Raw genomic sequence first — 23158 nt, forward strand, 5'->3', positions numbered from 1 at the left:
AACCGTAATACATTAAGAATACGTGTTATAAAACTGTAACCCGAAATTATACTACTCAATAAGAAAACAAACCAAATAAAAATAACATAATAATTATACAAATGTAATGACACTTTGATGCAGTATTTAGATTTGATGGATATGTTTTTAGTTACTCTGAAATGGTGGTGAAATATAACAATTATGACTTACGAATTGTAAGATGGTTATAGGATTAACTCATAAAACAATCTCATGCGAAATCAGAGTATAGGTTAAGAATGATTATCACTGGTCAACAAAGTTTTTGTTGCATTTATATCAAAAACTTGGTATTACATAATTTCTTGCCCTGATTTCAGATCTGAAGTTAGTTTTTTCCTCAGTGCTCTACTTTTTTTGCAATCAAGGTATTTAAAAATCTCAAAATTTCGTCATCATCACATTGACGTCGTAGTCTATCATGAAAAATATGTGATAAAATATGTTATAAAACTCTTTAATATAGTTGGGTAATAAAAAAGGAAATGCAAGATAGTATAAATGTATTAAAGTTATTTATATAAATTCAATTTTATATCAAGTTATAATTCAGTTTATTTATATAAAACTGATTAGTAGATAAGACATTTGCTACTATGAAGAGGCAAAGCTCAATTGCAGTCTACTCAGGCATGAATTTCCGCTTGTAGCTCTTGCGTTTGTGGACTGTCTCAGGGCATTCTCGTTTAATGCTCCAGCAGTAATCTGCCATCATATGTTTGTCCCATCTCCCTTGGTAACGCTCTTCCATGGTCTTGAGGTCCTAATGGAACCGCTTGACTTGCTCGTCACTTACAGCTCCTGGGTTCTCTGGGAATCTATCAAGATGACTGTACAGGTAATGAAGTTTGACACTCATGTTACATCCAAGATCGCGAAAAGCTGACAACATATTCGCTACAAGGGTTTCATAGTTGTCAGCTTTTTTATTGCCGAGAAAGTTTATCATCACCGCCACAAATGAAAGCCATGCAGTCCTTTCCTTGTCGTTCATTTTTCTGGCAAATTCTTGATCACGCACAAGTGCACGAATCTGTGGTCCATCAAAAACACCTGCCTTGATCTTCTCGAAGGACAAACCAGGGAGCACAGAAAATATGTGTTGGAAGCATTCACCGTCAGTATTCAACGCCTTCATAAACTGTTTCATCAAGCCCAGCTTGATATGGAGAGGAGGAAATATGATCTTTTCTCGACTGACAATTGGATCGTTGACAATATTTGGCATACCCGACTTCAGAGTCTCACGTATGGTCCACTCCTTCTGGTTCCAGTGCTTTTCTCGAGCTCGGCTGTCCCACATGCAAAGATAGCAGGGGTACTTTGTAAATCCTCTTTGTTGACCTAGGAGGAAATTAACCATTTTGAGGTCCACACAAATTGTCCAGTTGTGCTCGTGGTATTTTAGTAGGTCAATCACAGTCTTAATGTCATTATATTCCTCTCGTAAATACACAGTGTCCAATTGGAACAGCTGCATAGACATTGTCATTATGAAGTAGAACGCACTTCAAACTTTGCTTAGAACAATCTAGAAATAATTGCCAGTCATTTGGATGGTATATTGGCATCCCTAATTCCTGGAGAAGACCTGAGATATTATGACAATAAACAAACATATTCTCCTCTGTAAAAAATGGCACAAAAGCCTGCTCCCGATTTTAGAAGTATGACACTTTAGTTGTATGGCTCAGCTGATTCTTTTCTTGCATCCTGGAAGCTAACACTTCAGCTGCATTTTTGGAGAGACCCAAATCACGCACAAGGTCATTCAACTCTGGCTGGCTAAACTGTTGAGGAGTTAATGACTGTGGGGTCTCATAAGAAGAATCGCCAGATTCTGAAAGTATTTCTTGAGTTTCATCAGCAGTCTCTTGCTCTTGGTCACTACCCACATCTTCAGATGGAAGAAATCCTTTAAAAACTGGGATTGGGAGCTCATCAGAGTGCAGAGTAGGTCGGATTGCTGAGGGGATACTAGGATATGAGATTTTGTGTCTGTTTTTCTTGCCAATGCCCTTTGTATTGACCAGACAAAAATAGCAGTCAGTTGTGTGGTCCATCGGTTCTTGCCAGGTCATGGGAATTCCGAAAGGTAAACCCTTACGTTTCCCTTTTGTCCAGTCACGCAGCATTTCCTCGCAGTTATGACACACAATATGTGAAGCCCATTTCATGTCTTGGTCACCAAGAGCAAGTCCAAAGTACGCTTTATAAGCACGCCTCACAAACGATGTTATATTACGCCTTTGACGAATAAGCGTGAAGCATCCACAAATACAACAGAAAGCGTCCGGCTTGTTCTCACATTGACGTCTCCTTGTAGCCATGATCAGATCTGAAACAAAATCAAAACAATTTTAATATCATAAACGTGTGTTGACCACAAAATCTAAACAATTTTAATATCTCTGTTGTAAGTAACGTGTAAGTAATTAACACGTTTCCTGCGATGGGACCCACCGGTGTCCCACTATTGTCTTACCTTTAACTAAGTTGCAGGCTAGAGACAAGTGTAACGACAACCTCACGTTATCATAGCTCATGCAGCACTGAAGCTGTCAGATGTACAAGAGCATCGCAGCAGTTGCCGGTTTGCCAATATAGGCATCGCAGGAAACGTGTTAATTTGACCACAAACGGCTAGAATGAAAAACTTAAAATTGCATTAAAACTAGAGCATGTAGAGCTGAACCGTTTTCATATTTGAATTTAGCAGGTCACAAAGGGTAAGAATGAGTAAAAAAATCTTATGCAACTGAGATTTCGAAAAAATTTGTTGACCTGTGAATTATATACAGGCATGTATCGTCCAGGAATATATATCAGTCCCTCATTTATGGGACGGCCTAACGTCAATACTATTCTATATAGTGTGAATAAACACAGTGTTCTTAAACCAATACATTAGAGTTCACGACTTCTGGTTTGTAGTAATGGCTAAGGCATGTAATCCATAAAAAATGTTTTTAATAGGATTGCGTTGGCCTGTTAGTTAATAAAAACTAATGTTTAAATTTTGATTTTTAAAAACAACAATTTTGCGAGTTTCTTTATTTTGAACTAGATGATATTGTGCCTTTACCAAATTAATTTTAATAACTCTTCATTTGACGTGATGGTTGTGGGTTCGAATCCCGTTGTCGGACGTGCTCGTCCTTTCAATCGTGAGAGTTATAACGTTTCGTTGATATAAGAGTAGTTCATTAGACTGTGTTGATTAGCTGTTTTCCTCTATTCTCTGCCCCCCGCTAGTACAGCGGTATGTCTCCGGATTTACAACGCTAAAATCAGGGGTTCGATTCCTCTCGGTGGGCTAAGCAGATAGCCCTTTGTGGCTTTGCTATACGAAACACACAAACACACACACACACTCCTCTATTCTATCACTTCTGAGGCCCGACATGGCAAGGTGGTTAAGGCACTCATTTCGTAATCCGAGGGTCGCGGGTTCGAGTCCCTGTCACACCAAACATGCTCGTCTTTTCAGCATTGGGGCGTCATAATGTGACGGTTAATCCCACTATTTTTTGGTAACAGAGTAGTCAGGGAATTGGCAGCGGGTGGTGATGACTAGCTGCCTTCCTTTCTGTCTTACACTGCTAAATTAGAAATAGCTAGTGCAGATAGCCCTCGTGTAGCTTTGCGCGAAATTCAAACTATCACTTCTGAATTATGGATGGTTTGCACAAAACCTCTCAACAAGCTTTGCGGAAAATTCCAAAAGTAGTCAAACTACTCAATCATTAATATTTACCTTTCCAAAGTTTGAATCGTTTCCTAAGGTTCATTAAGTAATATTCAGAAGATATCTATCTACCAGTTGTTCAGAACACTTAGAAAGGCTTTTCTTTATCTTGTTGTTACTTAAGTTATACAGATTTTAGCATCTATGTTATACATCTGTATCCCACAATTTCCTCGTCATAGGAAAAAAATCACTTTATATTTTTTAAGTTAATCTTTACAACACAGAAATCGAAGAAAATTTCTTAAATTTGAAAAAGTTTCAGACAACTCACCATCAGGATTTTGTCTCTCTTTCTCACTATTTTATCTTGTAATGGACTTTGTGTGGTTAGTCTTGAATGACTAGACTATGAAACCACATTTTGGAACAGTGTAAGCACTGTTACAGTGACGGACATACCCCACTAATCGGTTAGGTAAAATTACCCCAACAGTTGGGTGCTGTTGACTAGCTGTCTTCCTTTTATCAGTTTAAAATTAGATGATTATGCGCAGACAACCCTTATTTAGCTTTACGAAACAACAAATCTAAAACAAGTAAATCTTTCTTATGAAAGACCTTAAGGATAAGCTACTTCTTTAAAAAAAAAAGAACAGAAAAATTCATGTCAATAAGAGCATTCCAGTCATTCTGAAAATTAAAACAACATTCAGCTCTTTCTTAAAAATTAAAATGTCTCTTGTGTGTTTGTAGTTAAGCACAAAACTACGCAATGGGCCATTTGTGTTCTGCCCACCATTAGTATCAAAACCCAGTTTCTAGAGTTGTAAGTCCGCAGAAATGCCGCTGTGCCACTCATGAAGGGGGGAAGGATGTCTCCTCAGTGTAACTTTTGTACATGTTTATATCGTAGGGTGTTGTAAGAAATTACAATTTTCTGATTATATTTTATTTTTATTTTTTATGAAAAATTATGATTTGCTTCGTGCTTGATGTTGGGAAACACATATTACGAAAAATAAGAACTGACCTATGAGGTGTTTTATTTCAAAAGATAAATGGTGTGCGAAGTGTATGGAACCTAGCCTTTATTTGATAGACGTTCGTGATTGTGACGGATAGGAACGACATAGTGATGACGTGTTTGATGACTATTATTCTTGAAAATGAGGAATTATGGATCGTTTATCCAAACATCATTCATAATACTTCAAAAACATAGCCATTACACACCAATGCTTGTACAAACTGACGTGATGACGTCATTGTGATGCTTATTGTCGTCCCAGTTTTCCCACGCTATGCGAGATCTATTATTACTATACTTTATACAAATTATGGGATGCAAAGTCTCTTTGTTGCTCAACAGCATCGTTATGCATATTAACACAAGCCGCGTGCCCAGCCCTCAGGTTCTCATGCAAGTTTTCACGTCCGTCGCGTGCAATAAGTGCACGCAATCCCTAAGGCAATAGTTTATAAATGTGTGTGTGTGTATATATATATAAAGGTTTGTTCCCATAGAATTCTTGTACCTTACATACCCTCGCATTTTTAACCGCCAGATCTTGTGATTGAGATAAGTGAGAAAATCGCAATAGATACAAGAATAAGGCCTGCCTTATTCCCACCACGTGGTGATTAAAGAAATCTTTTAGTGGATTCTTGTCAGTCGATCAGCAACTGCAGATTAAAGACTCTCAACCCTGCCTGTAAAACAATTTTTATCATGATAAAACACGACGTACTTTTTCTGTTTTTGAAATTCCTGGAAACTAGACTATCTTACATTTTCCATGAAAGAAATTACCTGAACATAAAATATAAAATTGGGGTTAAATGTGGAATATGACGATACAACTGAAATAAATATTTTACACATTATTCCCGACGGTTTTCGTCTAAAATATTCAAAATCCTGGCTAAAACAATTTGGCGAGTAAAAACAAAAAAACCCTGTTTAAGAAATTGATCTATTCAAAAATAACAGATTTTGCACCGGCGAGTGGTGTCTAAGAATTTTTATAGCTTATCAAGAATTTTCTCATTTAGCTTGAGGAAAGGCTTAGTGAAGTATGTGTGTGTTTTTGTTATAGCAAAGCCACATCGGGCTATCTGCTGAGCCCACCGAGGGAATCGAACCCCTAATTTTAGGGTTGTAAATCCGGAGATTTACCGCTGTACTAGCGAGAGGCACTTAGTGAAGTAATTTACTGCATTAAGAAAAACTTGTTAGTAATTGAATTTTGCATGTGGGCTAATTGTTATTAAGCTGGTAATCTAATCTATAAAGTGTCAGAAGGTATCAAAAAGGTTAATGAGCAGAGAACGATAATATAGACGTGATAGACCCTTTTAAGTTCTTGATAGATACAGTATCATAAAAAAAAGAATATATTTAGTACCCATTGATCTGAAAATAATAGTAAAAATAAATTCAATTTATGCTATAGGCATTTGGCTTTAAGAACTTTCCCGGAAAATACATAGCTTTCCAACATATAAATACGCTTTCTACACGGTTAATAAAGGACAATTTTCCGCAAATTTAGAATTTCGTGGAAAGTTACACACCAAATAAATTAAACTTTGGTCACGAATAGTATTATCTGTTGACCTGTTAAGTACCGTTGCGTGTCTACTTCTCTCAAACTGCGTAAAGCTACTGAAGTAATTTAACTATCAGCCATAAGATTATTGGTGTTAGCTCAATTATACTGTAATTATCAGCCATTTTGGTCAGCAAATCTTGCACACAAAAGGTTCACGTTCATTCTGTCATAAACAGTCATTTTTCCTTTCATATATAAAAACGTGTGGTCGAAATATTTCACGTAGTTTCACACCAAAACGGAAAGGATGTTACCAAATATTTGGAAATCTTAACGAATGTTGAAAAATAAACGTATTAGCACAGAAAGGATGAGAATTAAGAAAAAGAAGAGACTTGTTTGTAACTAAACACAAAGCTACACAAAGGGCTATCTATGCTCTGCCTAGTACAGGTATTAAAGCCCGATTTTCAGCGTTGTAAGTCTACATACTTACCGTGGAAACAAAGAGGCAAGAATAAAAAACTGTGAGAAGCATAACATATCTACAGCTGTTCCTTAGAAGAAAATGCCTTTTTCGTGTAACGAAATATGTTTGGTAAGTTAACCTAGTGCAACACCTAAGGTAGTATAGCAGTAACAATCGAAATGTTTGTCTAATATCTAAGTTTTTTATTTGTCTATATCTAATGAAGACAGAAGTTTGAGCTGTAGAATGGAACAGTAAAAACGTAAAAAAGTTTGTCTTCAAATATTTTTGATGAATTTTCCAGTGGTGCTGTTTTCTAACACGATTAAAACTTTTCATTGTACACTGTCACCAAATTGAAATATTACTCATTTTAGTCTCACTGTCAGTCATAAATAAGTCAGAACACTAAAAAACCATGTTTATTACGGAATCTAAACTTATATCGCCATATTTAATTTCATATAATTAAACTTATTAGTACCCATAATCTGTTTAATTAGTACACATAATCTTGCATAATACACACATGCTACAATTTCTTGATTCTTGAGTCATGTGAAAAGGTTAGGACATCCTATGAAAGTATGCGTATTTTTGTAACATTTGTGGATATATATATATTTAATCTTAATTTCAACAATACTGAGAGATTATAGGAATATAACTAAACAATTAAAACTGAAGAAAAGACTTTTCAAGATCTTCTGTAAATGTAAATCTACAAAAATGCCTATTCTAGCTGAGGACAAAGTTAGGACACCCTACCCCCTTATAGCTAGTGTTACCCCCTTTGGCTGAAATAACTGCAGTGAGACACTTCTTATAGCCATCTACTAGTCTCTGACATCGATCTGAAGAAAGTTTACCCCACTCCTCAATGTAGAATTCTTTCAGCTGTGAGATGTTTGAGGGTTTCTTGCATGTACAGCCCGTTTCAAGTCACCCCACAGTATCTCAATGGGATTAAGATCTGGGCTTTGACTCGGCCATTACAGGACTCTCCATTTCTTAGTTTTCAGCCAGTCCTTGGTGGATTTACTGGTATGTTTTGGGGCATTGTCGTGTTGCAGGGTCCAGTTCCGCTTCAGCCTTAATTTTCGTACAAATGGTCCTCAAGCACCCTCTGATACACAGCAGAATTCATGGTGGGTTCTATGATTATGAGCTGTCTACGTTCTGCTGCAGCAAAGCAGCCCCAAACCATGACACTTCCACCTCCATGCTTCACAGTTGTTATGAGGTTCTTTTCCTGGAATGCTGCATTTGGTTTACGCTAAACATGTCCTCTGTTCTGGTGCCAAATAATTCAATTTTGGACTCATTTGTCTAAAGAACATTATTCCAAAAGTCCTGGTCTTTGTCTACATTCTCTCTGGCATACTTCAGTCTGGCCTTAATGTTTCTCTTAGAAAGCAAAGGTTTCCTCCTTGCACACCTCCTACACAAGTTAAACTTGTGCAGTCTCTTTTTGATTGTAGAGGCATGCACTTTCACATCAACAAAGCCAGAGCCTGCTGTAAGTCCCGTGATGACATGTTAGGAGACCTCTTTTAGCATCTTACGGTCTGCTCTCGGGGTGAACTTGCTTGGACGACCAGACCTGGGCATGTTGGCAGTTGTTTTGAAAGCCCTCCACTTGTTGACTATTTTCCGGACAGTGGAATGGCTGATTTCAAATTATTTTGGGATCTTTTTAAATCCCTTTCCAGACTCATAAGCTGCTACAATTTTCTTTCTGAAGGCCTCAGACAGCTCTTTTGCTCTTACCATGATGCTCACTCTCATTTCAACAGTCAGGAGCACACCGAACTAAATGTCTGAGGTTTAAATATGGCAAGCCTTATTCAAAATGCTGAGTAACGATCTTCTAATCATGTGCACTTGGTGTGATACACCTGTGTATGAGTTGAGCCATTTTAAGTGGGAATAAATGTGGGGGTGTCTTAACTTTTTCCTCAGTTAGAACATGCATTTTTGTAGAGTTACATTTACAGAAGACCTTGAAAAGTCTTTTCTTCAGTTTTAATTGTTTAGTTATATTCCTATAATTTCTCAGTATTGTTCAAATTGAGATTAAATATCTATATATCCAAAAATACACAGGCTTTCATAGGGTGTCCTAATTTTTCACATGACTGTATAATGTCTATATGCATAATAGACGAAGTAAAACTGACAAGAAACTAAAGAAACTCCTTTGTATGTGGCGGTATACACTACTGACACTTATAATGATAAATTTGAAGAGAGACCGTCGCTAAAAAAGCTTCCTTACGGATAAGAATTGTTTGAATTTATTGTCATCAATATGTACGTGTGAGTACGTTTTGAAAAATGGTAGAATCATCTTGAACAATTATGTACACGATTATAAAATAAATTCTGTAGCTTTTCGACTGATAGGCGTTAATCACAATTATAGCTTCCGAGGCCTATAGAACACTGACTGTAGCTGACCAATAATAATCTCGTTCTGTCTCTCGGCGAGCCGTTTTTATACGAATCATGCGAGTTTCTTTAAGTTTCAACAATGCTCCGTGAAAAAAAAATATTGTTATTTCTTACTCTCAAGAATCTTCTACAAATTTCGAGAACAGGCGTGACTTGCACAATACACAGTCAAAAATATACCTCATATGTAAAAAAGAAAACTATACTGAAACAAAAACCCAAAACAAAACAAATTGCGCTCAGCAGTTTATGGCAATGGGCGAGTTGAAAAAGTGACAGTCAAATCCTATTATCAGTCAGAGCAGCTCATGAAGTTATTTCTCTAGCAATGCGTTGTGTGTGCCTAGAGTCTAACTTGCCCAGTTTGAAAATTCATACATTGGGACCACACTATTTGATTAGATAACAGTACCCCAACAGTTGGCGGCGGATGCTGTTATCTAGCTGCCTTCTTTTTAGTATTTGTCTTTTAAAATTAGAGACAGTTATAACATAAATAACACTTAAACAGACTTGTGCGAATATTCTAAAATAAAAAAAAAAACTTGTACATTTACTAAATTGTCACACCGAGTTAAAATTCCAACTTAGAGTCTTTATAGGGTAGTGTTTCAAATGGTAGCAATAACAACACTGACCACAACCTTATTAATTGTATTAGACAAAGAAAACCCATCCTCTTGTGATAGCGAAGTTCCAAAATTTTACAATTATAAATTAACGTATAACGTATTTTCGTTTTACAGGCATATATATATATATATATATCGTAAACATAAACGTTATTAAAACAGTTAGATTAATATTTGCATCATAAGGAAGAGCTATGATGAAATTGTACGTATTTATATTGTAAAACAAGTTTTAATAAAAACCTAAACTATATACGAGTGAGCCTTACTTCCGCAGTCACCACCAAATTACAGGACATATTTTATATTCCATACAATAACATGCGTGCTGGTTACTCTACTTTGGTTACACAAGGTTATACTTTTATTACTGAATACAAGTTTCAATGGACATCGAACACACTTGCACTTTCAGCCGTGGTGTGGTTTTAATGAAAGGGTCAATACTGCTATTCGTTGGTAAAAAGCTGACTTCGCTTCAGTTTATCACAGCAGAATTATAAACTGCTATGCAAGTAGTTCACAAAATTAAAATAGCAATATGAATTTTATTTATCTTGGTTATTAGTGATTTTATCGTATTTTTAACTCCATATCTCTATTATAACAATTTATTTTCTACTACAAATTTCATCAAAACCTTAAATTGTGTTATTTATATAATATCGTAAGACTAATTCTAAAGTTTATGAGCAGTATTTGGCATTGCAACTTTTATTGAAAAGTGTGTGTTTTTCTTACAGCAAAGCTACATTGGGCAATCTGCTAAACCCACCATTATTGAAAGTTTTGGTTTGGTATGTTTTGAATTTCAAGTAGTTTCTTTTTGAATTTCGCGTAAAGCTACATAAGGGCTATCTGCGCTAGCTGTCCCAAATTTAGCAGTGTAAGACTACAGGGAAGGCAGTTAGTCATCACCACCCACCGCTAACTCTTGGGCTGCTCTTGTACCAACGAATAGTGGGATTGATTGTGACATTATAACGCTCCCACGGCTGAAAGGCCAATGTTTGGTGCGACGGGGATTGGAACCTGCAACCCTCGGATTACGAGCTGAGTGCCTTATCCACGTGCCAATGCCGTGCCTATTGAAAATTAACTCAAACTCCATGTAAATTTTTGGTTTGACGCAAAGCTGCACAATAAGCCATCTTCACTGTGCTCGTCGCAGGTAACCAACCCAAAATTTTAATGTTATAAGCCTTGAAGCTTATTACTGAGCCATCAGGGGGACTCTTTATGAAAAGAGATAACTTTCTGATTAAGTATTACAAGCCCCGGCATGGCCGGTGGTTAAGGAACTTGACTTATAATTTGAGGGTCGTAAGTTCGAATCCCAGTTACATTAAACATGCTCGCCCTATCAGCCGTGGAGACGTTACAATGTGACTGTCAATCCCACTATTTGTTGGTAAAAGAGTAGCCCAGGAGTTGGCGATAGGTGATAATAACTAGCTACTTCTAGATTAGGGACGGCTAGCGCAGATAGCCCTCCTGTTGCTTTGAGCTAAATTCAATACAAACCAAACTAAGGCATTACCCGATTATTAACGTCACTTCTCGTCTTTCGCTGACCTCAAGATTTGTTCACTACTTCGAAAATATGATAAAATTGTAAAATTTACCCTTACCTATCTATACTAAATATTTTTATTTCGTTAAGGAGAATGCTGTATCGTTGTAAATACGTTTTTAAGCCTGTGTAAAAATGTAATTTTGAATTCATTTCATTGTTTATTACCATTAATCAACTACGGAAAAAGAATATTTTCAAATTTGTCCGTTCGCCCAAGAAGTTTTTAACTTCGAAAATATGCACAGGTCTCTTTCGTATTGAACTAACAAATTAGCGGGAAGGTAGCTGGCTAACAGCAGTCCTTGCCAAATTTGGTGCTGCTCCAACCAAGTAGTAGAATTGATCGAAACTCCATAATTAACACACCTACGGCCCTAATGTGCAGAGTAAGATTTTGCTATAACTGGAACAAATTACACATACCCGCGAATTTAAACTTCATAACATAAAAGTTTGCTTGGTTTTAATAACGGATTTTCCATAATTCAGTTACGCAGGTTTCGAAAATAATTTTTTTCTTACAAATCTGGTCCGGCATGGCCACGTGGTTAAGGCACCCAACTCATAATATGAGGGTCGCAGGTTCGAATCCCTGTCACAAGAAACATGCTCGCCCCTTCCACCGTGGGGATATTATAAGATGACGGCTAGTCCCACTATTCGTTGGTAAAAAGAGTAGCCCAGGAGTTGGCGGTGGGTAGTGATAACTAGCTGCCTTCCTTCTAGTCTTACACTGCTATTTTAGGGACGGCTATCGCAGATAGCCCTCGTGTTGCTTTTCACAAAATTAAAAAAACAAACAAGCCTTCTTTTATGTATTGCGTCTGGAGCATCTCGTTTCAAGAACCAGCAGTAATCCGCTATTGCTGACTATCTGGGGTACCCATAGCCTGGACGGAAGTTACGGAAATTCATGATCAATGAAAGGTTATCTCAGGACTCGAAAAGTTGTTTACCTTATAAATAATTTAAAAAAAAACAACTCCAATACGCCCATAAAAACATAAAATGTGAAACCATATGTTTGCATGTATCTCTTCACGGATTCAACAAACCTTCATATCAAATTTGGTAAAAAAAAACATCAACAGGTGTTAAGTAGTAGTAAAAAACCCTCAAAACACTCATACACCTACCCCTACGCAATATTTACATCGACATACAACAGACAGTACTATTCTATTTATACAGATGGCGCAAGTGCATTAGATCAGCGTGTGACGTCATACGTGTACCTGAGAATGAAAAAAAGTTATCCCTAACTGGAACCGGATCCCCCGCTGGTACAGCTGTAAGTCTGAGGAATTACAAAGCTAAAATCAGGGGTTCTATTCCCCTTGGTGGACTCAGCAGATAGCCCGATGTGGTTTTGCTATAAGAAAACGTAGACTGAAAACGGAAGCAAAACAGGAAAATCGTGACCCCTATTGCAAATCTACATGTATACAGGATATAAAATTCGCGAAATTGGAGGTTGCGTGTCGTATAACAAAGTTTTTTCCAGGTACAGCTGTAGGTCTGAGGAATTACAAAGCTAAAATCAGGGGTTCTATTCCCCTTGGTGGACTCAGCAGATAGCCCGATGTGGTTTTGCTATAAGAAAACGTAGACTGAAAACGGAAGCAAAACAGGAAAATCGTGACCCCTATTGCAAATTTACATGTATACAGGATAAAAAAATTCGCGAAATTGGGGGTTGCGCGTCGTATAATAAATTTTTTTCCAGCATCATATAAGCAGGAGTTCCATTATAGTTTGACTTTTCACCTCCCTTAATGTCTTTATTAAACGTTTCCTCTCGTTCTTTACTGACGGCACGAAATATTTTCAAGGAAATAGTCAATATGAGTGTAAGTAACGAACTTTCAATCTTATATTACAATCATACTCAATGACATCTTTAAAGGCAATCTACACATATTTTTCAATTTTCTTCATTATTCTTTCGAACTGTTTATTCAAAATCAATTTCCTAATCTGAGGCCTAACAAAAATTTACCACAAAAATAACAGAATATGTTTGGTCATTTACACAACCTCTTGTTGCCATAATGACGAACAAATGTATATCGATAAGCAAATACTATCCAAAAATGACACGTCATGTGGCCTGTTATCTGTTTACATGTTAGCGGTGTGTTTCTCGTGGATTCTGTGACTTGATTTCAATGAAAATTATTCACTTATGTAAAAGTAATGACATTTTGTGAAAAATCTGTACGTGATGGATTTTCGGATTCAGCGTACAGGAATTACTGTAAACATTTCAAGAACAATAAAATAATCCTAGGCCTGTGTTATTAAAACACTGATTCACAGTCCCATCTGCATTAAAAAGACTGAAACATATACCACTGTATGATAAAGTAGCAAGGCTATGTCAGTTATTACACATGGAATAACAACGCGCAAGTTAGCTGTATAATGTTTTAGGAAGTTGAATCAATAGCTCAAAGTTTTGTTTAAGCCTAGCCTCACAGCGTGTACAGGTTTTATCTAAATACTTTTGACTAAAACTTCTATTATTTAAACATAAACACAGATCATCTTATATGCTGTTTGGCTCTCCATAGATGATGTACACAAACCAACAGAATGTACGAAAGTATGATACATATAAAACACTACGATTTGCGAATCAGATTTATATGTATCATATATGTATTCTAGACGATCAGATAATTGGACGTACGAATGTACGATTTATCCAAAATATCGAATAGTAAGATTTACAAAGTTATGATGTATCTAAAACGGCAACGTGGCAGGATGTGCAAGTGCATGATGTACATCAAACAGCAAAATAATAGGATATATGAATAAATGTTTGGATAATCTTAAACAGTAAAACATGTGATTGTACAGTTACGTGAAGTACCAACATAGCATCATATGCGAGTGTATAAGCTAAACGGTTAAACCAGCCGATCGCACGTGGTATTTGTTACATAACAGCCGAATTATTGTACAAAGTTAAGTTTGATCATATTTTAACACATAAATAAACAGGTATATTTCTTAAGACTTGTCATATGGAAGACCCTGCCATTAGTAACAGTTTATAATAATATTATACACAATTCTCGTAATAATACACAAACTACAATCATCGCTCTGTAAAAACATTGCAAAAGATAAACCAGCAAAAAACTGACTGAAATAAAGAACACTAAAAGAAGTGAAGATTTCTCATCAACGAGTGCACTCTATGTTGCGACTAGGGAAGTCATTGCTAAATTATTATATCTATGTACACAGGTCTTTTAAAATGCTAAAAAATTAATGATGCAACATTAATACAGCGGCATTAGATTCATCATTTATCTCAATTAAAGCATGGTGGTTTTAAATTTATCTTACAGTTTACTTCAAGTTCACAAAATATTGTTTAATGAAGTTAACGCATTTCATGTAGCTTTAGATATAATCATTAATATTAATAATCATTAGGAAACTCTCGGGTATAAACACATGTCACAGTTTTATCATTACGCTATCACGTAATTTTATCAGTTAGCACCCTGAAACCGTCAAGTATGAACAGATATCCCTGTTTAACAACGTGTTGTCACGTAACTTTATTAGTAAGTATCAGGAAACCATAAAGTATTAATATATATCATTGCTTCCACAATGCCATGTGTACAGTATTGCATGGACCAGGGAGCGATGATTTCTCCCTAGATTTGTATAGAGCGAGCAAACGGGGTCACTTTTAAATAGAGGAATTACTATGGTATCAAAAGAACAAATAATTATCTATTTAAAAGATTATAAGTTTTCATTCTTCAGTATTAAAAAAAGGTATATATTTTATAATGTCATTGATTACTCAGTGACAATACCCTTCACGTGCAAATGATATCTAATTTCGTTTAAAGTCGCTTCACTTGGTAAAAGAAAGTTTTTGTTTCACCACATGTTGCTATTTAGTCCTTAATTCTACATGCAAAAAAATATACATCAATCATGTGAAAACATTAACTAATTTTGAATAGATACAAAATGGTATAAAATCATTAAATGTTAGACATACATTAATTATAAAGTCAACCGAGATCTTAAGGAAAGGGATGTAGTTTCCTTTATACCTTTTATCTAATTTTAACAGATATTTAGGAAGTTTGACATGACTATGAGGTTCAGTAGTATATCCTATCGTTATTAGCTGGTCCAAACTAATGGTAATGCATTCTTTATTTATATTTCAGTGACCCAATAAAATATTCAATTACCATCATGGGATCCATAGAAACCTGCCTTGCTCATGAAATGTTACCAATCTAATTAAAAGTAAGTTGATTCATTCATTAACACAATATAGTTAATAACAATGTTAAAATATTAAAACAGTATTTGTTTCTGTAGAAAGCAAGGGGTTATTCAGATACATACGTTTAGAAGTTCTTGCTATATACTTATTATTTGCAATTGTACACATAGTCCCTCAGATTTCCAAGCAACAAGTTGAAAAGGTAACTAAGGCTATATTAGTTTATTACATCACCTGTTTCAGTAAGAAAAAAAAAAATCCAGCAACAATAAAAGAAATTCTTCATGCACTAATCTACACAGTTTGTAAAAGCTATTTTCAAGTCAACTTCTTTTTTAAGATTTGTGATTTTTAAAAATATTTGAAAAAATACACAAGTTTCTAAAACAACTGGTAGTACAATTAATGTTTGATTGAAATAAATTTGGCTACAACTTTTATAGAGTAATTTTTAGGCCAAATCACAGAGTGTGAAGTGAATATAAAAGTTGGCAAAATACAAAGTGAATGATGCCTATAAAGTGACTAAAATAAGACAGTAAGAAATCTGTTAACAGAAACAGATGGAAAACTATGTTCAAAATTTAAGTTATTTTTTCTTGATATTACATTTAGTATGTTTTGTATCAATAACTGTTAAAGGAAGAAAAAATATGATAATATTTTCATCTTATAACTTTCAATTAAATTCTATGCTTCTTTGGAGTAAAAAACAAAAAGATGCCCTTCCAAGGTCTTTCATTCAAATGTGTTTTAATTAACATCCATACCCTAATAATTACACAAAAAATATATTATTTTTAGGAGCAGCTTCTAAATAAACTCTTAAAAATTAAATACAACTGACTTTCGTGTTTCAAGATCAAAATTCAGTCTTCACAAAATGAGAATGTTTGTTCCTAATGGAGCCATTACGTAGTAACTACTTCTACAATGTTTTATATGGACCATATGAAATCTTAGAAACAGCTTTAACAAAATCAAGCCAAACATCAATGACATCTTTCACAAGTGAAAGTGAAGAGAATCTCCATAATGTTTTCAAATGTCCACATCATTAGAAAAAATAAATTAAAAATTTGAGACTAAATTTCTTATGAAAATAACAAACTCAGAAAAATACCTTAATCTGCCCATCCCATACAGTATAAACTAAGACATTTTGTTTTATGCATACAGAATTTATTTTAAACAGTAAAAACAATTTAGACAATGAATTACAAAAAATTATGAAATTTTCAAAAAACAATATTGGAAAGTTCTTGGAAGAATAATTGACCCATCAAAAAAATACACAAAGCTTAAAGATGAAAGCCACATCAATGTTATTTAACATTACAGATCTTGTATGACACATCAACAAAAAACCTAACTACATTATGAAAAAGACTCACAGAGAAGCACAACATCAAAATAAATACACTAATTATACAAAAATTGGGAATAAAAACAATATGATCAAATGCAATTCTTGTACACACTTTTATATCAGAGAAACCAAGAGAGAAATGAACATACTTAAGGAACATCTTTAAGGGCCCTAACAGGTTTTTGAACACTTCAAACAAACCAAACATACGATCATTGAAAATAAAGTTAAAATCAAATGAAGAGAAGCAGACATCAACAGAAGAAAAACTGCCAAAGCAAAGTCCTCAAAGTCAAAGCTAAGTAGATTTCCAGGAACCACTACCCCCCTTATTGTATTACCTTATACATCTCACATTACTCAAAAACAAAAATAGCACCATCTACAAGCCTTGTCTTTACTACCACAATTCTGTAATATTCTATCCTATGTTAAATGTAATTGTTATGTAATGATGACCCAATACTAATGGCTGAAAGTTTAATTTTTTTTGCCATGCCTACTTTAAGCATGTGTATCTGAATGCACTGATTTCTTTACATTTTTAACAATACAGTTTTGTTATCTTCACACAATAATCTTGACATTTTAAAACATTTTAAGTACCTCTGTATTTATCTTTACTCTGGATCCTATAGTTTAGTTAAAATTCACAAAGCTGGTGTCACATATGACTTTGTTATTTTTTTCCTTTGTATTATATGGGAAGAGAAACAAATATAAAATGAAAACAACACACACAGGATAAAATTAGATAACACAGGTATGAAATAATTCAAGTTTTTAAGACATTTTAAACAACAACAAAAAAACTACAAGAAAAACTTCTGGCATTTCTATGTCTTTCACTCAACTATAATTTAATTTCAAGAAAATGCATGACTGATGTTAAATTATTCCTATAAATTACTCAGTGGACAAGTCGTTAAAAATACTAAAAAATAAACATTCCACACCTCATCAGTAAACCTTGACAAGACTCAGTTCCACCTTTAAATTTTTGTATTTTACAAGCTTCTGTGTGTGTTGGGTGAATAACTCACATAAATAAAATAGTAGTATCAATGTTGCATACTCTTGAAATTCTTTAAAATTGTATAATTACTGTTTGAGTAAAATAAATTTCAAAACATCAGACTACACATTTCATCATTGTAAGAGGTCTAAATTTATTCTTTTCATTTGCTTTTATTCAGGATTAACCGAAGGCCAGAAATCTACAGTAAATTATATGATAAATTGAATTTCAGATTTATTTTTTCTTTTATACATGAAAAAAATAGCAGTATTAAAGTATGTAGCAAACGGAAACCTTGACAGGAGCAAGGTAATGTCTAACTTTACACTGAATGGCTTTTTCTCTTTCAAAAATAGAATAATAATCCTTGAAATATGACCTGAAAATCAATCATCGAATACACAAACAGTTCCACCTGAAAAAAGCTACAAGAAAAGAAATAACTAACAAATAATTAGAACTTTTTATGAACAGAATAGCAGATGTTGATGAAAACTAAAATAAAACTTCTACATCAACATGATGATGGTGCAATTGCACACTCAAGTACTAGTTGTACTTTACAAGCTTCTGTGTGTGTTGGGTGAATAACTCACATAAATAAAATAGTAGTATCAATGTTGCATACTCTTGAAATTCTTTAAAATTGTATAATTACTGTTTGAGTAAAATAAATTTCAAAACATCAGACTACACATTTCATCATTGTAAGAGGTCTAAATTTATTCTTTTCATTTGCTTTTATTCAGGATTAACCGAAGGCCAGAAATCTACAGTAAATTATATGATAAATTGAATTTCAGATTTATTTTTTCTTTTATACATGAAAAAAATAGCAGTATTAAAGTATGTAGCAAACGGAAACCTTGACAGGAGCAAGGTAATGTCTAACTTTACACTGAATGGCTTTTTCTCTTTCAAAAATAGAATAATAATCCTTGAAATATGACCTGAAAATCAATCATCGAATACACAAACAGTTCCACCTGAAAAAAGCTACAAGAAAAGAAATAACTAACAAATAATTAGAACTTTTTATGAACAGAATAGCAGATGTTGATGAAAACTAAAATAAAACTTCTACATCAACATGATGATGGTGCAATTGCACACTCAAGTACTAGTTGATGACTAGACTTGCATCTGTGCCAATGAGTAATATACACATATAACAAAAAAAGAACCTATTAGTCAATATAGGCCATCCAATCCAAAAAATTAAACTTTAAATTAAAAACAAAACACTCAAAGTCAACTCTTATTAATCAAATAGTTATCCATCTTTCCCTTAAATTTACTGCTTCTTCTATATCCAAAGACAATTTGTTTCAACTATCTTGTTAGAAAATAAAGTCTTAACTGAAGATGATTCCTACCCTGCTAACATTTATATTTGTGTATTCTAATCCTACCTATCTTATCATTAAGTAGCAAAAATAGAAAGGCACCATCACCATAAATTTCCTGAACAATTTTAAACACCTTAATTAGATCCACTCTAACCCTCTATAACAATCCCTTTATCATAGGTATCATCCTAGCAGCCTTTCTCTGAAACATTTCTAACAATCCAATGTCATTTCTAAGGACTAACCAATGCCTATACAGCAAAATTATAACCTCTTTGGACTTGTATTCACTATTTCTGTAGATACCATCTAAAATCCTATTTTCCCTACTGCTAGCAACAACACACTACTTAGATGGCTTATGAGACTGATCAATCAGAACAACAAGATAATTTCATATCATTTAAAGATACTTTGGTGAACACCATACTCATAATTCAACTTATATCTCTTGTACAATAATTTATATTTATTATAATTAAAATTCATCTGCCATTTATTTGCCTAGCTCACTAATTGATCTAAATCCTTTTGTAAAGCAGCAGCAGCATCTTCATAGCAAGCAACATGCACAACACTGACATCACCATCAAACTTAAGTAACTTATTGACCATTCCTTCAACTATGTCATTGATGTAAATCAAAAAGAGCAAATGTCCTAAGACACCACTAGTAATATTAATATGGTTTGACTGAATTCCACTTATAATAACCTACTTCCTTCCATCCAGCCACTTTTCTATCAATATGATGACTTATCTCCCACATCTACAGAGATTACTTTTTTAACAAGCCTTCTACATACCAGCTTATCAAATTCTTCCTGACATTTCCAGATTCATCAAATCCACACCTGTACCCTAAAACTGCAATACCAGTAACCTATTCAAAAAAAGTCAAAATATTTATAATATAAAATATTCCTCTGGTAAAACCAGGCTGACTATCTAATAAAATTTGAAACTTTGTTCTAGGAAGCTTTTTTTTATTGTACTTTCAAAAACTTTTCATACCACTGATGTAAGACTAATAAGCAAACAGTAATAAGAGAAGATGAGAGGGTTTTAGAATATTTATTTACAAATAAATTTAGAAGAGTCAAACAAACTACAGGAAAAAAAAGTATCCACAACTGTTATATTACTCAGCAACTATACTATACTGCATGCATAAAAGATCTTTGAAATTAATTTTACAGCATACCAGAACTGTACAGGTTTGTATAAAAGTTTTTAATGTTTCACCTCAATACATTTGTTACTTCAGACCAACTTTATTTTACACCTTTTCATCTTTTATACATAAACTAAGGCATTACTACCAATAATCTCACTTTCAAATGATCCTGGATATATTTTCCACAGCCTTATAGCTCTTGAATCTTGCTCACTGTGGTAAAGGTATTCAAAGTTTTAGAAATTATTTATATAATAAGTATTTTCTTTTGCTTCCTTCTCTTACATTTCCTGCAGCAATATCACTAGAATGGTGCTTAATCACTTAAGTCCCAGTCACTTAGCTATGAAATGAAACTGGAAGTTTAGTTTTGGGGTCTTCAATCCTCTACCTCATCATTTACCAACACTTCTCTGTTCTCATATGTCCAGAAACCATTTAAGTCAATCAAGATACTAACCACAGTATCACCTTGGCCACTGTCATGAAATAGAAAATTATAAGTTTTAAAATACATATGAAAAAAAAGACATTTTTTAAAGTCTAGTTGTAGTCTATAAGACTTTGTAACAGATTGTTACTCTACAAGATCAGGTGAGCATTTCTCTAAATTTTCTTCTCACCTTTCTAACCATTTTCAACATTAGTCTCTTCCAATGTAATATTTTTAAAATACAACATTAAATTCAGTCCCCAAACTTAAGATTGAGTGGAAAGATGTGTAGCATAGGCATGTACAACTTCCTCCAGAGTGGAGTCAGGAAGCAGTTTTTAAATGTACTCACAAGCCCAATTGTCTCAAACAAAATTAAAATTGAAAAGGCTGCAATTTTCTGAGCAAAATTTCTTGTTATTATCATTAAAAGGATGCAAACAGAGTAGCAGAATAATTAATATACAGTGAATGAAAATATTATTAAAATAATAAAAGTTACAAAAAATAAAATGACACAGATTATTTATTGTAACAGTAGGTGGATCAGATGTATTCAAAATGAATAATCCATATTCTTAAATTATACAAGTTTTAAGTTCTTACATTTATAAGGCACTGCTGAAAAAAATCCTCAATTTTCTCCAGTGTGGGAAATATTAATTTTTTTTTTCTCTAGGCATCTCTTCTTCTCTAATTTATTTTCCATGACTCCAAAAAGTATGACATTTGATGCAAATAACATTACTCATTATATTATTACTGTTCAAAGCATAATTTTCCTAAGCTTCAATCTTGTTTGGTCATAAAGCCACCAAACAGTAAATAAAAACCCTCTTTCCATACCCACATGCCACATCCACCCCTTCAGTATTTGTTAATAGTTCTCTCCTCTGTTTAATACTGTATTGTTTATAACCAATAGAAAGCCAAGGTTTTCCTACCAAACAGTTTATTCTATTATGTTGTTTCTGTAAAGAGAATTCACAATTTTTCTTTTTGTAGAAGTTTCATACCCACAGAAAAGAATTAGCTTGATCTAGCCTGAAAGAATTAGTCACAGCTCTTGTTGCATAATTAGACAACAGCATTGATTACTTCTACATACATAGTAGTTGTAAAACAAAATTAGAATAATTAAAACAAACATGTGCTCATATTTTATTTGTTAAAAATAATTTCAATCCATAATTTCATTTTCTTCAATGACTGATTACAAAAAAAAAAAAAATCAAGTTCATGGGTGGCTTATGGACCAGATAAAATTACATTTTAAGAACTCACTACATGCCAAATGCTGCCTGTGGGCTGTACTATGCACATACCTTGTGTAGCATATATTACAGTCTTAAGAAATCTAAGAATGCTACAAAAGTAAGATTACTTAATAGCATTATAAAGATGGCATCTAGATTAAGTATACTATACTTGTTTTTTTAAATACAAACTTAAAGAATGGATTTTCAATCCTCAATGAGTATTAAAGACAAAAATACATCTTTTATTTTACTTCAGTTTTATTAAAGCTACAGTGCTCATAAATAAAAGTATCACTTTCTGGTTAGCTAAACTGGCCATAAGTTGTAATATCCTGCATAATGTTTTAATATTTTGACCAACCATGTTTGAATGAAGGCTTTTAAAAGAAAATACAACAAATACAATAAAGCTTGGAACCTTAACTTTTTGGATGAATTTTAACTAATGATTATCCCAACATTTATTGCTGACTATACAAATTACTTGGGAAACATCACAGGGTTATTATTTAATTTTGATACTTAAGGCAAAATCTCCCACTGTATGCAAGTGTGTGGATGCTTTGTGCAGGAAGAAAAACTTTATATGTTTAGAACGTTCAATCCTTTTTAGCTATGACTTGTACTCTTCTTTATCCAGACATTTATTATTGAAAGTATACTGTACAGACATGATTGGCCAATTTTTGTGTAAAGTAACTCATATCAACAATTAAAATGATTCAAATTGTGGCAGAGCAGAAATTGGATATACAAAGAAAAGTATATTTTGTTATTTGCATCATATGACCACAACAAAATATTCCACTTGGCAGAATACATTTTATGCAATGTTTTAGCATATATATACTTCAAAAAAAAGAAGGCATATTTAGATCAGTTTTA

At 33.8% G+C, this 23158-nt stretch overlaps 1 protein-coding gene and 1 long non-coding RNA gene across 7 annotated transcripts in view; one reads left to right on the forward strand and one right to left on the reverse strand.

Annotated features, from left to right (window-relative positions):
- The window catches only part of LOC143226069 (uncharacterized), a 38412-nt gene that overhangs the window by 7557 nt on the left and 7697 nt on the right, over positions 1-23158 (forward strand). Inside the window, exon 2 of the long non-coding RNA XR_013014276.1 lies at positions 15607-15688. This is a non-coding gene — a long non-coding RNA (uncharacterized LOC143226069). The remainder of the gene's footprint in view (positions 1-15606; positions 15689-23158) is intronic.
- Positions 16829-23158, reverse strand: part of LOC143226067 (serine/threonine-protein phosphatase 2A regulatory subunit B'' subunit gamma-like) — a 55427-nt gene continuing 49097 nt past the window's right edge. For all 6 annotated transcript variants that reach the window (XM_076456511.1, XM_076456513.1, XM_076456516.1 and 3 more), the window contains one exon: positions 16829-21060. In XM_076456511.1, coding sequence (XP_076312626.1) covers positions 20961-21060 — 100 coding nt within the window. In that variant the 3' untranslated portion in view covers positions 16829-20960. The remainder of the gene's footprint in view (positions 21061-23158) is intronic.

The sequence above is a fragment of the Tachypleus tridentatus genome, chromosome 9 (genome assembly GCF_004210375.1).
Source record: "Tachypleus tridentatus isolate NWPU-2018 chromosome 9, ASM421037v1, whole genome shotgun sequence".
Lineage (NCBI taxonomy): Eukaryota > Metazoa > Arthropoda > Merostomata > Xiphosura > Limulidae > Tachypleus > Tachypleus tridentatus.